At 40.9% G+C, this 16,949-nt stretch overlaps 1 protein-coding gene and 1 pseudogene across 4 annotated transcripts; one reads left to right on the forward strand and one right to left on the reverse strand.

Annotated features, from left to right (window-relative positions):
- Window positions 1–351: 351 nt before the first annotated feature.
- LOC144654222 (demethylmenaquinone methyltransferase-like) lies at window positions 352–5,316 on the reverse strand. Of its 3 annotated transcripts, none has more exons than XM_078514312.1 (2): window positions 5,256–5,316; window positions 352–2,058 (listed from the first exon to the last, which is right to left on the reverse strand). In XM_078514312.1, exon 2 carries the CDS (start codon window positions 2,027–2,029, stop codon window positions 1,217–1,219), a length of 813 nt encoding a protein of 270 aa, XP_078370438.1. In that variant the 5' UTR covers window positions 2,030–2,058; window positions 5,256–5,316; the 3' UTR covers window positions 352–1,216. The 3 variants fall into 3 exon arrangements, with proteins under 3 accessions (XP_078370438.1, XP_078370439.1, XP_078370440.1); XM_078514313.1 differs by lacking the exon at window positions 5,256–5,316 and adding an exon at window positions 3,142–3,161; XM_078514314.1 differs by lacking the exon at window positions 5,256–5,316 and adding an exon at window positions 2,923–3,038.
- A 1,549-nt stretch (window positions 5,317–6,865) lies between these two features.
- Window positions 6,866–11,287, forward strand: LOC144654223 (uncharacterized; annotated as a pseudogene). Its single transcript, XR_013570875.1, has 2 exons — window positions 6,866–7,247; window positions 8,943–11,287. The product of XR_013570875.1 is annotated as an uncharacterized LOC144654223 (transcript).
- Window positions 11,288–16,949: the final 5,662 nt, after the last annotated feature.

The raw sequence follows: 16,949 nt of genomic DNA on the forward strand, positions 1-16,949 counted from the left end.
CGAAATCTTGTAAAGCGCTGCATAATTACAGTTTTTCTATCTGCAAAATGTGTTTCGTTGACCATTTGTTGAATAATAAAACAATTATCCTGCTCAATCTTGCGGAATATCGTCTGATTTTAGCCAACTCGGCCTACGGCCTCGTCGGCTAAGTATCAGGCGATATTCCGCGCGATTTCGCAGGATAATTGTTAATTATAACCCACCCATTTACTTTTGCGCGCGCTCATTGGACAAAACGCATCACGTGGTACAAAATCGGACGACGGGTATCAGCGAATATACCCCGTCCGATTTGATATCCGTCGTCCGATTTTGTAGGCAAGCACAAAACAAACGAATGAAGTCACCTTATTCAATTTTAACTTTTAATAAAATCACAGAGTTAAAAAATCACGTAAACCAATCAACTTAGCCACAGTTACGCCGGTTTTATTACATAGGTTTTTCCTATAAATTTACTGGCGATAAAGCGCGTTGTAGAAATAAGTCGAAGGGGTAAAAAATTAATAAAACCCCTTTCTGCCTTGCTGGTATATTAGAGGATAATGCCCTTGGCTGAAAGATTGTCCTCAAAATTTCACAGTTGCCTTCGAAGCTTCGCTTCTCGGCCAACTGTTCATTTTTCGACAATCTTTCAGCCTCGGACATTATCCTCCAATATACCAGCCGCCTGAAGGGGTTTATTTACTAACTATTCACCTCTGAGCAACGCGCGCGAGAAAATTGTAATCTTTGACAGGAATGAACTAGTCAAAAATCATCCTTTCGGGCTATATTATCTCAATATTACTAAAACAACTATTCACCTCAGTGTCGGTGGGTGTTGGTGAATATTTGCCTAGCCGCTTCGCGCCTTGGTAAATATCCACCACTAGCCAGTAGCAACCTCCACCTTGGTGAATACTGTAGTTGTTCGCTACGCGCAGTCTATTTAACAGTAGGAGTCAAAAATGGTCCCTCAAAATGTCGCAGTGCTCGCAATGCTCGCAAAATTTTAGTGGGTGCTCGTTTGCTCGTGCTCGCACATTTTTACAAGTGCTCGCATGCTCGGTTTTTAGTGGAGGTAGGTTTTTATAAAGTGCTCGGTACTCGCAAGGCTAATTTTTGTCAATGCTCGTGCTCGCAAAAAAAACCGCTATGCTCGCATGCACGCAAATGCTCGCAAAGACCATTTGATACCCCTAACAGTTGGATATCAAAATTCTGAAAATGTTTATGGGGTGGATTTGTCTCTTGCTTGCTTAACAGCTATCAGTTGACAAACTGGAGATTCTTCTTTGTTTCCTCTGAAGTCGAAAGGTGGCTTACCGCTTCTGCTTGAGTACGAGTAATATCTCTGCAAACGCTCCTCGGTTACCAGCTTGGGCTTAAAGACACCATGTGTTGTCGACCAAATCCAGTGCAGAAGGCTCTCGGTGGTTGGGAAGACCAGTTGTGTGCTTAGCGTGTTGGAACTCTTAATGATCTGAAATCCCGCGGTGGAACAGTATTGTTCAATCTTGGCCCTCTCCTCAAAATGATACATCGCAAAACATTCATTTGAAGTCTCGGGGTTGAGTTCCTCGAAAGCACTTGCTAAAAAAGGAAACATATGATCACCATATTGAATGCATACTTTCCCTCCACTTTTAAGACTTTCAAACATATTCTTGAAGACTTCTTCTTTGTCAGGGATCCAGTGAATGACGTAATTACTGAAAATAAAGTCGAATGACTCCGAGCCAATCCCTGGGAAGTTTGAAGCGCTCCCTTCCACGAATGAGAGATTCTTGATTTCACCGTGAGACTGCTGAGCCAGTAGAATTCGTTCCTTGTCAGGATCAACACCCACAACTTTTCCCTCGGGTCCTACAAGCTCAGCCAGATATGCAGACAGCTCTCCTGTACCGCAACCTAAATCCAAGATGGCGTCTCCTGCTTGAGGACAAACATCCGTTTGAATGAATATTTCTCCGTCCGCCTTTTGCATCAAAGGCGAGTTGTGTTTGTATCCCTCTGCTGTGTTATTGCTGGACGAATTTGCCATCTTTTCTTGCTCCAACCCAAAGCAAATATCTACAAACAACGAGAAAGAGAAAATTTAATCAGTCAAGATTTCCAATCGGTGTAGAAATATTTTAAGCGATCGAGAATTTCTGATCATTTGAGAACTTATTTTAGTCAGGAGAGAAATTTTCACAAGAAATAATACAGTTTTAAGTTCCTTGATGAAATACCCGAAAAACGCCTGCTCTTGTCAGTATGTTAGTTGGGCTCGTCGTTTTAATGACTTTCAAAATGTTGATACCCAATGAACATACCGATTAAGACACGTTCGATAACTTCTAAAACTGATCAAGACACTGATTAAGAAACTTTAATTTTAATTTGTATTTATATTTATGCTAATTACAGCATTTTTTTCCGCTTGACTCATTAGTTACAACAACAACAACGCAGCAACATGTTATTCCTTAATGTCTGTCCTTCTCTGACAGACACCGTTACATTGATTGTGCAGTTTTTGAATTTTTTAATTCCCTTCTTGAAAACAACATCCCTTATGCGTATAAATTAATCTTTAATCCCGGTATTGAACAGGGAGGAAAAACAAGTAACACAGACTAAGAGCAGTTTTGCGATGAAAACCTGCCGCTAGCACATTTCAAGCAAGACCTTATTTAAGCTATCGATGTCTACGGGCACAGCCAGTTTATCGAACGCGAACTCGCCGGAACTTTACCCTCTCTTAACATCAGCTATTCGGCCAAAATGTTCACAGCCTACTCGTTGCTGTACTTAGCTAAAACTGAAACGCGTCATTCGCCGAAACCTTTTCTTCAGAAGGCGATTTGGGAACGCGAAATCGTCCTGATCCGGACTCGAACTCCACCACGCGGGTTATGTAAATTTCTTAAAAAAAACTCCAACTTTACTCACCAGGATCGCCGTATATTAAATATTCATTTCATTTACCAGTTGAATACCAAACAAACAATCGCCCACTGAGTGCGCCTTATAACAAACTATTGTTCCTAAACAGTAAATTGCCACACAAGTTTGAGAAGCCATATCAAAAGTTCGTGCCTGGTTTTCATCAGGGGTTTCAAACACCTCGAAACAATAAAAGCACTGATTTTAAGCCCGGCCCTGACTTACCTCGTATAAAATATATTATTCCGGACTCTATTCTCCACTACTCTTTTGATCGGCCTGTGCAGATCTGATTTATTACTACACCGAACGATGTTTTATAGGCACGGTTAAATATATGTGCATGTGCACGGCAAACGGCGAACCTGAGGAGGTCACGTAACCACCGCTTTGCCGTCACGTTTGCAATTTTGCGGTTCCGGTTTCGACGGGAAGAAGGCGCTCTAGCGGTAAGTGACTTACGAATTGAGAGCTGGATTCTCGAGGATGATGCCTGATCCAGTATTGTTACTGCTCAGTTTAGTTTGGGTTAATTTCTACTCTCCGCTTGATATTACCTTTGAAGATTCATCTAGTGGATTTTACAAACTTGTTGATGGCGTGGTTTATTCTGTATTTTTCAACGACCTTAGGGACAAATGCTATTTTCAGAAATGATAATTATTGTCTTTTGAGGGAAGTTTCTCCCTCAGCTCAGTGCTTCTCTCCACCAAGGAGTAGAAATGGCCCAGGTACTAACGTGTAGCGGGGCAACCAATGTTTAATAACGCTGAGGGGCTAGACTGTTCACAGCCCTTTAAATTCGCGTATTTTCTTCAAACGCGAGAACAGTGTACTGATCGATGGACTAGCTCGCATCTCATCCAGGAGTAGTAGAAATAATCTTAGCCGTAGGAATTAAAACGCTGAGGGGTCTGTATTCCACGGTCCTTGTTCGAAGTCAGACATGACTTGCAAACGTGGGTGGTGGGTTCAAACTATTTGAAGAATTTCACCCGATACCCTTACAAATCTTCTCTTAAAAGTCCTAATTTTTCAGGGCAAATAAAACTGATACGTTTGTAAGGAAGACTTGCTCTGCTAGTTGCAATATTGGCCAAAAAATTATGCCCTTCTGCCGTAGTATCAGCCCTGCAATCGATTTGCTTTATTTACATTTAGAGTGACGTCTGGTATGAGCATTTCTTGAGCAAGAGATCCGGCAACAGACAAGCCAAGTAGTTTTATTCTTCGTTGCGTGGTCCTCTGCATCCAACGTTTTTTTTTTACTAATCTTCAAGTAATATTTGTGGTCAGGAGGTCCCTTTGACGACAAATGTATGTATTGTGTTTCGCAGCCATCCATTAAGACCCATAAGATTATAATCATCATTTCTGAAAATAGGGGAAAATAGCATTTGTCCTTAGGGTCGTTGCGAAATCCAGAATGAAACACGCCATCAGCAAGTATATGACATTCACTAGATGGTTCTTCAAAGATAATCTGATCAAACAGAGAGTAGAAACCCAAACTGAAGCGATGACAAATCTGGACTGAGTAGCATACTCGAGAACCAGGCTTGTTGTTAATTAATTCACATGTTAGGATAATAAAATGTACCCGTATGATGAAAGGTAATATCAAATGAGAGTAGAAACCCAAAATGAAGCGAAGACAAAACGATCGCCGACCATCGCAGAAATCTGGGACCCGTCGGGAGAATAGAAACGCTCCCGATTCTCCAGATTTGTCCCCGACCATCCCAGACGATCGGGGATATTTAAGATTTCGAGTTTTCATTAGTCGGCAAAGTCTGGGACGGTCGGGAAACAGTGAAATCCCCGATCGTCTGGGATTTTCCCGACATATGAAAACCAGGCTTTTAAGCTGTCGATGTCTACGGGCACAGCTAGTTTATCGAACGCGAACTCGCCGGAACTTTACCCTCTCTTAACATCAGCTATTTGGCAAAAATGTTCACAGCCTACTCGTTGCTGTACTTAGCTAAAACTGAAACGCGTCATTCACCGAAACCTTTTCTTCAGAAGGCGATTTGGGAACGCGAAATCGTCCTGATCCGGACTCGAACTCCACCACGCGGGTTATGTAAATTTCTTAAAAAAACTCCAACTTTACTCACCAGGATCGCCGTATATTAAATATTCATTTCATTTACCAGTTGAATACCAAACAAACAATCGCCCACTGAGTGCGCCTTATAACGAACTATTGTTCCTAAACAGTAAATTGCCACACAAGTTTGAGAAGCCATATCAAAAGATCGTGCCTGGTTTTCATCAGGGGTTCCAAACACCTCGAAACAATGAAAGCACTGATTTTAAGCCCGGCCCTGACTTACCTCGTATAAAATATATTATTCCGGACTCTACTCTCCACTACTCTTTTGATCGGCCTGTGCATGCAGTTCTGATTTAATACTACACCGAACGATGTTTTATAGGCACGGTTGAATAAGCACTTTTAGTATCACGTTTACTGCAAACGGCGAACCTGAGGAAGTCACGTGACCACCGCTTTGCCGTCACGTTTGCAATTTTGCGGTTCCGGTTTCGGCGGGAAGAAGGTGCTCTAGTGACATACAGGAAGTTTTTTTGGCCGCTTAACGAAACCAACTCACGTTTGACACTTTTAGTAAGAATTTTCTACCTTTTATGGATCCAAATGTCGGTTTTTTGTGATTAAAAAACAATGTATTTTACATGATCTAAAACTAAAAAAACCGAGTGGCAAAAGAAGTTAAAAACAAAATGGCGGCTCGAAGTTCCTAATTATGTGCATGTGCACGGCAAACGGCGAACCTGAGGAGGTCACGTAACCACCGCTTTGCCGTCATGTTTGCAATTTTGCGGTTCCGGTTTCGACGGGAAGAAGGCGCTCTAGCGGTAAGTGACTTACGAATTGAGAGGTGGATTCTCGAGGATGATGCCTGGTCCAGTATTGTTACTGCTCAGTTTAGTTTGGGTTAATTTCTACTCTCCGTTTGATATTACCTTTGAAGATTCATCTAGTGGATTTCACAAACTTGTTGATGACGTGGTTTATTCTGTATTTTTCAACGACCTTAGGGACAAATGCTATTTTCAGAAATGATAATTATTGTCTATTGAAGGAAGTTTCTCCCTCAGCTCAGTGCTTCTCTCCACCAAGGAGTAGAAATGGCCCAGGTACTAACGTGTAGGCGGGCAACCAATGTTTAATAACGCTGAGGGGCTAGACTGTTCACAGCCCTTTAAATTCGCGTATTTTCTTCAAACGCGAGAACAGTGTACTGATCGATGGACCAGCTGGCATCTCATCCAGGAGTATTAGAAATAATCTTAGCCGTAGGAATTACAACGCCGAGGGGTCTGTATTCCACGGTCCTTGTGCGAAGTCAGACATGACTTGCAAACGTGGGTGGGGGGGGGGGTTCAATTATTTGAAGAACTTCACCCGATACCCTTACAAATCTTCTCTTAAAAGTCCTAATTTTTCAGGGCAAATAAAACTGATACGTTTGTAAGGAAGACTTGCTCTGCTAGTTGCAATATTGGCAAAAAAATTATGCCCTTCTGCCGTAGTAACAGCCCTGCAATCGATTTGGTTTATTTACATTTAGAGTGACGTCTGGTATGAGCATTTCTTGAGCAAGAGATCCGGCAACAGACAAGCCAAGCAGTTTTATTCTTCGTTGCGTGGTCCTCTGCATTCAACGTTTTTTTTTTACTAATCTTCAAGTAATATTTTTGGTCAGGAGGTCACTTTGACGACAAATGTATGTATTGTGTTTTGCAGCCATCCATTAAGACCCATAAGATTATAATCATCATTTCTGAAAATAGCATTTGTCCTTAGGGTCCTTGCGAAATCCAGAATGAAACACGCCATCAGCAAGTATATGACATTCACTAGATCGTTCTTCAAAGATAATCTGATCAAACAGAGAGTAGAAACCCAAACTGAAGCGATGACAAATCTGGACTGAGTATCATACTCGATAACCAGGCTTGTTGTTAATTAATTCACATGTTAGGATAATAAAATGTACCCGGGTATAAACTGATGTTTAAATGATAAAAGGTAATATCAAATGGAGAGTAGAAACCCAAACTGAAGCGAAGACAAAACAGGACTGAGCATCATACTCGAGAACCTGGCTTATTTTTTATTTATTCGCACGTTATAAAAAAAACATACTGCAAATTCAACTGAGTGAACTGGTTCAGTGCTCTTTTTCACTGAAGATCAAAACAGGATGCCATGGAATAATTAATTCGAACTGCGCAGACCGATAAACGAGTGTTGGTCAAGTTTACAGTCTGGGATAATATCTGGTTAAAATTTCCACAAGGTAAGTGAGGGCGGGTTTAAAATTAGTCTGAACTAAGCATAACGTTTTGTAGACTTTGAAAGTTGAGTCGATTCATTATCGGAATTTAGTTCACTGAATTCATTTGCTTGATATGTTTCCGGCCTGTCTGTTAGTCGTGAAAGGAAAACAAATCTCTTCAGTATGCGTTTGTAGTGAAATAAATGTGACACGCAGCCCGATAACGATAAGAAAGAACAGTCTGGTGAGGCCACTCGTCGTTCGTCTTGCCCAGCTAGTATGTATTCAGTTTTGCTCCCAATTTCACATTACCAGCGTGCGTTTAGGTTACAAAAGATACCCTGCATAAGCGATCGACGTGCATCTTTAGCGGAGTTTTATCTTTAGAAGCGCGTTTATGTTAGCGTACTTGCTTTGTGCCAGCTTCGATACTGAGATCACATTTGACAACACTCAACATTCTTGGTTTAGTTGAAAATAAACCAGCACAAAACTTCTGATCCCGACATTCTGATCATGATCGAATCATGACATTGTTGTGTCATTGATATGCGTGAAAGCTGCTGGAAACGTTGCAAAACTTCAAGGCTGCTGACTTTTTTCTGCAGCTTTTTACTTGCATCAACAAGAAGGTCTGCTGCTTGAAAAGTAGTAGCAAATGAGGATGCTGTTAGCAACAGCCTTTCTTTGAAGCTGGAGTTGACTTTCATTGTCAAAGTTACCCGCCTTTATATTTCCATCGACAATTAGCTGTTCTACTGACATATGATGCTGATTGCATCGTGGATATCTCTTCTTTAAGAAAAGTACGGCTCTGGCTTGGTTTGTTGCTGACAAAACCACTTCCCATTAAAATCAGCATTGAACGTCCAGCCTCTTATGGCTATACATTTAACAACCTTTCCCCAAAGTTTACATGCTTGATTGTATTAAAAATTTATTCCTTCGTTTTCTTAGCGTTGCCTGGATACAGTAACGAACAAACTGTTACCTTCTGGTACCAGGAGCGTTGCCAGCTTCCTGGCCAACCACTTTTTGAGGGGTTTTTTTTTGGGGGGGGGGGGGGGAGGTCCACCAGGGAAGGTTTTGAGATTAAGACCCTAGGAAATATTTTTTTACTTTCGACTTTTTGGTGATTGTGTGTGTGGCTCAACGGCTCCTAAATTCTAACATTTCATTTGAAGGCATTGCGCCAATTTTTGCTCGTTCGTAAATAAACGCACCTTTCTTCACCGCCGTTGTGCATTTGCCTGTCACCTGGCTAATCCATGCATAGTCAGAAGCTTAACAGTTTGCACTTGCTATATGAGCCTTGATCTCATCAAAAAAGGGGAGTTGTTAGATTTACAACGCTAAGATGTTTTAAAAATTGCTTTCTATTTCATCTTGAAAGTGCATCAGCTTGCATTTTTCGATGGTACATTTTAAAAATACGAGTAGGCTGAAAAACAGTTGTAGGCCCGGGCCTACGGGTCTATAGGCTACATAGCTACTCCCCTGGGTTCGTATCCACCATTCGTTTTAATTCAGCATTTACTATATTGTTTCCCTTCTAATTTAGTTATACAAAACAATATATGATATAATTTTTGGTGTGAAAGAATAAAGTTGCTACTATCATTATTAGAGTACTCGCTCACGTTTTTGATTGAGAGAGAGAGAGAGACTGATCAAGTAAAAGGAATTCTAACGATGAAACCTCTTCGTTGTTTGTAGATATTTGCTTTGGTTTGGAGCAAGAAAAGATGACAAATTCGCCCAGCAATAGCCCAGCAGAGGGATACAAACAAACTTCGCTCTCCGTGCAAAAAATGGAAGGCATAATATTCATTCAAACGGATGTTTGTCCTCAACCCGGAGCCACCATCTTGGATTTAGGCTGTGGTACAGGAGAGCTGTCTGCATATCTCGCTGAGCTTGTAGGACCCGAGGGAAAGGTTGTGGGGGTTGATCCTGACAGGGAACGAATTCTACTGGCTCAGCAGTCTCACCTTGAAATCAAGAATCTCTCATTTTTGGAAGGAAGCGCTTCAAACTTTCCAGAGATTGGCTTGGAGTCGTACGACATTATTTTCAGCAATCATGTCATGCACTGGATCCCTGACAAAGAAGACGTCTTTAAGAATATGTTTGAAAGTCTCAAAAGTGGAGGAAAAATAGCCGCGCAGTACGGAGATCATCCTCATCCTTTTGCATTAAAACGCTTTCAAAGAGCTAAATCCAGAGACTGCAGAGCTTCTTTGTGAGTTGGTTCAATGGGAAGAGAGGGCCAAGGTAGAGCAATACTGTTCCTCGGCGGGATTTCAGATCATTAAGAGTTACGACACTCAAAGCACACAACTGGTTTTCGAAAGCATCGAGATTCTTCTGACGTGGCTTTGGTCGACAATGCATGGTGCGTTTGATCCTAAGCTTGTAACCGAGGAGCGTTTGCAGAGATATTATCCTTACACAAGTCGAGATGGCCAGCCTCCTTTCGACTTCAGAGGAAACAAAGAGGAATCGAGCATGTGTCGACTGATAGCTATAAAACCTTTTTGTATGTAGCTCTGTGAACCGTGTGGAAATGTTCACTTGTTTATTTCATTTTAATGTTTAATCGACTCGTTAACTCTTTAACACAGAGATACACAATACTCGTAAATTTTTGCTATGACAGCTACCTCAACCTTCCGCGGAGAACTTCTTTAAACAGTGTTAAACTCTGCAAAAAGTTGTATAATAACTTGTTGGGAGTTGCTCAATAGACCATATTCGTATTCTCGGTATTGGACTGGAACTAGCTTGCAATGGAGGCTAATGCGGGTAATCTTTTCAAATGCAAATGACATGAAGCTGTTTTTAATGATATTCCCCCGCATGAGCCTCCATTGCAAGCTAGTTCCAGTCCAATACCGAGAATACGAATATGGTCAATTGGCAAACACTAACCAGACTAACCTCCAAAATAAAAGTTTAAATGAAAACCACAGAGGTGACCAGTGGTTGAGAAAAATTAAGTGGCATTTTAGGTCCCACCTATCCAAAAATAAAGGTGGGGTGGTCTATCTCACTAAGTATACAACTTTTTGAGATGACATTTTGCCGAGGGCCTAAACAGCCTAAACTTCTATCGACAGTCTAGTTTGATCAGGGTTGTTGTCACAATAGTGATCACGTGACAGATTAAGGTATCCAATGACGATATTATTCTTTAGGCAAGATGCAGGACAACTTACATCAAACCAACTTCACAAATAACATTTGAATAGTCTTATATGCTATAAGTTCTACACGAAACTAAGGGCTTGATTACATGAGCCTGGCTGGCTCGGTTTGCCAATATGACTTTCTGCCGGGTATAACATCGTATTACAATGAGCCTAGCCAACCCAGCATGGCTAGATTTGGCACGAACGACGGGTTTAATTTTTGGCACGCATAATTTAGGTGCGAAGACTGAGTCGAATGATGTTTTTCCAGCAATTTGGTGTTTTATTTTCTATACTTATGTAGACATATGAGCTGCTTTGACTCTACATCATATTTATAAAGAAGAATATTGATTTTGTGGTAGGCAGTGTGCTCAGAAGAGAAATTTAATGGTGGCCCTGTAAACGTGATTATCAAAAAAAATTCAGCCCGGCTAGTCGGGATCCCGGCATCGCGATCCCGGGATTTCGGCTAACCGGGCTGGCCCGGTTGTCATGTAATCGCAAAATTAATTTCTTTTGTGATTAATACACGTGCCAAGATCTCGGCAAAACCGAGCCAGCCTGGCTCATGTAATCAGGCTAGGTTACGTGCGTGTGTTTTCGGGCTTTTGGGTGATGACAAAATCGTGACATTTCACTAATCACGTGACCTGGAAACGCCTTCCGGTTAGTTTCGTGTAGAACCTTACGGAAACCAGATAAGACTTCAAAGATTAAAACATATACAGCTTTTAAGAACAATTTAAATTACAGCTCACGGGACTGTGAGCGTGAAGGGTGAAGACAATTTTTGCTGTTTTTTACTATTTTTACAATTTTTACAAATTATAACCTTATGTAACCATGACAGTTATAGTATGTATTCATTTTCAACTATAGCTTACTTTAATTTAAAAACTTCTATTAAAGTTTTCATTTCGTGGCGTACCTTTAGGTAAGCGTACTGACCACGCAAAATAAAGATTGTTTTTTACATATATAAACTAGTAGTAATCAGCGATTAGGAGAATGCGTTCGAGTAAGGCTTGAAAGGAGGGGTAGTTTTTGGTGTTGACTGAGATTTCCCCTTTTTCTTGTACAATTTGTTGGTGATGGGACAAAAGAGGAAGGTGAAATGTTTGTAAGAATAATTAAACAACATTGATGGCGAATAAACTGTGAACAATAACTTTATTAATTCCAAGAATGAATGACAATTGCTTGTATTTGAATGTGTGTTATGTGTAACATACAAGTATGAAAGTAACGACACAGTTCAAAGTTCAAACTTAAACCCAGCTGTGGCACTGTTCCTTTAAGGTTACAGACAACATTATTTTATATTTGAAACAGCAACATGTGAATTCCATAGAAAGCACTTTTTACTTAAAACAGCAATCTATTGAAGTATGAATTAATATTGCAGAATTTGCTTTCAACTAAAAATACTTACTGCCTGGATAATTACATTGTCACACCAAGTTCCCGGTGTTGACATTTGCTGAATGAAGTCTTGCCAACTATTGTCAGAAACGCTCTCAACATAAAATTCTGGATGATTATTCAAGTGCCTAATACCAGCAGCACGAATTTGAAAATGCAGCTCTGCAGTTCCATACAGTTGGTATGAAGCTGACCTAAAATAACAGTCTCCACTCCCACCAACATCATATCTCTTTATAAGCTTACTATCATAATTATTGTGGGTATCATTTATCGAAGTCTGGACAGAACTCTGTGCACGACGTGATTTGGTCATGTTATACAAAAGAATGCTTCCGGTGCCGCATTTACTCGACTGAACAATGGTTCGGTTGTATTCGATCACTTCATCTGCTCTGATGTCGTCTACACCGTGCAAATGTTTAACGCAAATGCGAGCCTCATCACTCGATAACGCCGTGTTCTGATCACAAGTAATGATCAAGTGGCTCAACAGCCGCCGCCGAGCTACATAACTCGGAAAGTTTGTTATTTGATCACAAGCCATGATCAAGTGGCACAATGGCCGCTGAACTATACAACTCAGAGCATTTGCTATTTGACCACAAGCAACGGTCAGTTTTGGCCGCAGTTCAGCGACCAAAGACGACAGAAGAGGCAATTCTTGTACGAGAACGAAAGTAAACAGTTTTACTAAGTACACAATCTAGCGACCAAACGAAATGTTCTAGCGAATTCGTGAAGCACGCGTGCAGAACAGCGACCAAAGACGACAAAAGGGACGATTCAATGCAAAAACGAGACTAAAATATCGTCGCACCAGTTTCCCGGCCGAGACTTGCCCCTGCAAAAATCAATCGGGGTGGCCAATTTGGAGTCCATACACCTGCGCGCGCATTACGGCTCGATTCATTCCGCATAACAGTGCACAGGCCTACCAACTCAAAAGACACAGGACGCAAAACAGAATTAGGCTTGCGCTCTCCTTCGTCGAACGCAATAAACTCTTTACGCTCACTTGAGGTGTCTTTTGGTTGTTTCTCGTGTGTTGACTGAATATTTATAGGCTTCGTCGCGACGTTTTAATGCCTTTTACAGTGAGACCGTTGGTCTGTTTAAAGATTAGACTCGGCCTCAAACCCAGGGCCCATTTCTCGAAAGTCCCGAGAAACTTTTCGGGCCTGCAAAGCCATTTTAAGTTAAAAACAGAATAGCGCATAATCCTGTTACTTCGAATGAAGGGAACCTCTATTTATATTAAAAATATGTGAATAACAGCTCTGTAATCATAAGGTTTGGGATTTTGCTATGGCTTCCCGGGTGGGAAAACTTTTCGGGACCTTCGAGAAATGGCCCCCCTGGATCGCTTTCGGCGGAGATAACTCTCCTAAAATTTGTGTCCAGCTACTGGAGGCTGTTGCGTGTCTTTGTTTTGTTTTGTTTTTGTGACCATGAACTTCCTGGTGAAGAATATACGGTTACTTTTTAGGTCATTATGAACACTTCATGGAGACTTAAGGAACACTTCATGGAGACTTACGTCAAAGTGTGTCGGACAATGTTAAAAACTCGAAGCTAAGGAGTTCTGTCACAAGGCCATCGTTTCTTAGACTTGAACAGGTTATTTTCCATTCATGTATACTTTTTTTTGTTTATAGCCTCGTTTATAGAAATTTCAGTCAGCGCATTAAACGCATCATGGTACGTCAAAGAGTGCCATTGACTGTAAAGTCGGGCTCATCTTCAAATTGACGAACAGTTACAAATAACTCCGTGACGTGATTTGATTTTACACGGTAAAGGAAATTCCTCTCACATGCAGTGCTTCTATCCACCCCAGAGTAGAAAACGACTTGGGTACCGACGATAAGTTGAGCAACCAGTGCTACTGCTGAGGGGTTTGACTATTCACAGTCCTCTATGATTTTATTTTCTTGTACACTGTATTTTCCTTTGATTGTTGAACGCGAGATTAAGCGCGCGAGAGAACTGGACGCCAGCACAAACCGGAAGGCGCAAGGGGGTGGGGGTTGGGAGTGATTCCAGTGTATTAAACGGGAGTAACCTGCAATGGACTGGTATATCATCCAGGAGTAGTTGCAATAACCCTAGGCGCTTCATCAGCACTACAAAGTGGAAGTCAACTGCCGGTCTGTTTAGCCTTAGCCTTTCCCGATTATGCTTGTAAAACTGGCATTAATTTTATGCTCCTGTTTCTTTTTACACCTATGTAACACTTGTTTTCGTTTCTCGAATTTGTCCGGTATTATATAACACAATGTTAGCTCTTTTCCGTTAAAAATACTCTATATACACTTCATTGGGTTCAAAACGTTCATCTTTTATGACGTGGCTAACGCCATCTTGTTTTGATTTTTGGCCGTTGTCCGGCTAGGCCTTCGTCTAAGTCAAAAAATATAATGGAGAGACAGCATTTATGTGGAGTGCTGTATGGCCTTCAAACAACGATCGGAGTATCTTCGAAAATCTTTGGTTTAAAAACTGCTCAGAATACAAAACGTTTCAAAAACGTTGCTCCAAATATGAAAGCATGCCGAGTATTTTTGGGACAGTCTTAGCCCCCCACGTTCCAAAACGCTCCGCCGCCGCCTCTGCTTAAAATGGCTTGAAGTTTTAGCACTTGATTTTGTTTGCCTCGCTTTTGCATCAGTTGTTGTAGCTCTACCTAAAAACCCACCAGTAAGAACCTAATTTTTTCCAGGTTAGCCTAAACAGGTTCTTATATAAATGATAGTTAACACAAATTTAGGCTATTCAGGTTCATAATAGGTTCTTATTTTCTGAAGAAAAATTTACATTGATGCTAATAGAGCTTTTAGTGGTATACGGCCTATTCCTTGTATAAAATTTGCTTACCACATAAGTGCTTATGTAAAAATAAAGCTCTAATCATTTAGAATATGACATTATATACATGCACAGTAACGCTTTGTCCAAACGTAATTCCCAAAAGTAAATATTTTTAATCAATTTTAGAAAATTTGAGGCTAAAAAGGTTCTTATAAAAATGGGGTCTTATTTGCAAATTTTAGCCTAACAGGCTCTTAAATCTTAGGTTCTTACCCGCGGGTTATTACTGTATCCGGAAGCAAGACACGATTGAACGTGTTCTTGCAGTGTACAGGTGGTTGTTACGGGTGGTTGGTGGCTGATGAGCATAACGAAACTTTGGAGGAAGAGGATAAAATATCTTCAAATAGTGAACTAAGTTCAGAACGTCAAGACAAATTGGTTGAAAGCAATTCAGAACTGGATGAGGAAGAGGAGGGTTTCCTGATATTATCAAGTAAATATTTGTTGTGGTTTTATTTGTTGTAGTTTCATTTGGTTTAAGATTTTTCACACCAGGTTGATTTTATTTTTCATTTTCTCATTTTCATTATCATTATCTAAAACAAAGAGAAATAAAAATCAAACCAGTTTGAGACATTTTAAACCAAAGATAAAATTAAACTACAACATATTTAAAGGAAAACTAAAGCGTGAAGCATCTCATTTATTGTAGGGGGGAGGGGAGGGGGGGGGGGGCTGCATACTATTTTTCAGTTTCGTCAAGAGGGTGTTTGGTTTATTGCACAGTCCCTAATATCCATACCACAGTCATGAAGGAAAGGTCATAACAGCTGAGGAACAGATCGCAAAAAATAAATCGTCTTGAATTTAGAAGAAATGTTGTAACACACTCACTGTAAAGCTTGTTTTAACTGTTTTGGTCGCTTCTTTATGATGAAGATTTTAGTGTGTCGACAATATTAACAACTCGAAGCTAAGCAGTTCTGCCACAAGGCCACCGTTACTCCCACTTGGACACGTTAATGTCCATACATGTCCACGAGTCTCTCGTAGCTCAGTTGGTTAGAGCGCCCAACCGGCCGGTATCTGGGAGGCCATGGGTTCGATTCCCTCGTGTCATTGTTGAACAATTCATCTTCATCATGTCTACGTTTTTTTGTTTATAGCCTTGAATAGAAATTTCTGTTCGTGCATTAAACGCATCATGGTGCGTCAAACAAAGAGTGTGATTGACTGTGGGAATTCCTACTACAGTACTTCTCTCCACCCCAGAGTAGAAAACGACTTGGGTACCGACGATAAGTTGGGCAACCAATGTTACTGCTGAGGGGTTTGACTCTTCACAGTCCTCTATGATTTTATTTCCTTGTATTTTTCTTCGATCTTTGAACGCGAGATTCAAGCGCACGAGAACTGGACGCCAGCGCAAAATGGTCGGCGCAAGGGGATGGGGGGGGGGGGGGGGGCGTTTAGACCGCGGTCAAACGATAGAAATATGTAAAAAAAAACGAGAAAAATACTTCAAAGATAAGATTCTAATTTTCCCTGTTCAAAGATCGTTACTTTACCGGTATTCTGAAGGTTTACTCAATTGTTAGGAGCTTTGCTGAAAAAGTTTAACATGTTTAAAAACAGCGGGTAAATACGGACTTGTCGGCGCCATTTGTCAAAGCATTCGGTTCGGTTGCGGAGCGTTTTAAAAAACTACACGTTTATTTGAGGGAATGGAAATATATTTTACACGCGGCAACTATTTTATCTTTCCTTCCTCATACCGTAGAATTCCGGTTATAAGCCCTGGGCTTATACAACTTCGTAAGGTGTTTTGGGTGGGCTTATAAGCGGAGGGGCTTATATCCGGGAGGGCTTATAAGCGGAATAAAAAAACGTCTCGAAAAGATCTACAGGAGTGTTGATCAAAAACGTTTTTAAGTTAAAAACGCATAATAACGCAACATTTAGCCCTGTTCAGAACTGTCATCCAGCAGAGGGGGGCTTATATTCGGAGGGGCTTATAATCGGATGTATTTTTTTGTTTCCAGGTTGATGGGCCTATAACCGGGGGGCTTATAAGCGGGGGGGGCTTATAACCGGAATTTTACGGTACTTGCCCTCTAATTTAAACGAAATTCCCCGAAATAGAAAGAAAAACTGCCTGATACGTTTGACCGCGGTGAAGGGGGCGGGAAGCGAGAACAGTCTATTGTTAGACTAGAATCTCATCCAGGGGTAGTTGTAACAACCCTAGCCGGTTCATCAACACAAGAAAATCAGAGTTAACTGAAAGTCTGTT

Source organism: Oculina patagonica, chromosome 5 (genome assembly GCF_052425735.1).
Source record: "Oculina patagonica isolate OP01 chromosome 5, crgOcupat, whole genome shotgun sequence".
Lineage (NCBI taxonomy): Eukaryota > Metazoa > Cnidaria > Anthozoa > Scleractinia > Oculinidae > Oculina > Oculina patagonica.

Coding starts and splice junctions, on each gene's coding strand:
- LOC144654222 (XM_078514312.1), bottom strand. CDS start 2,029: ATGGCAAATTCGTCCAGCAATAACACAGCAGAGGGATACAAACACAAC.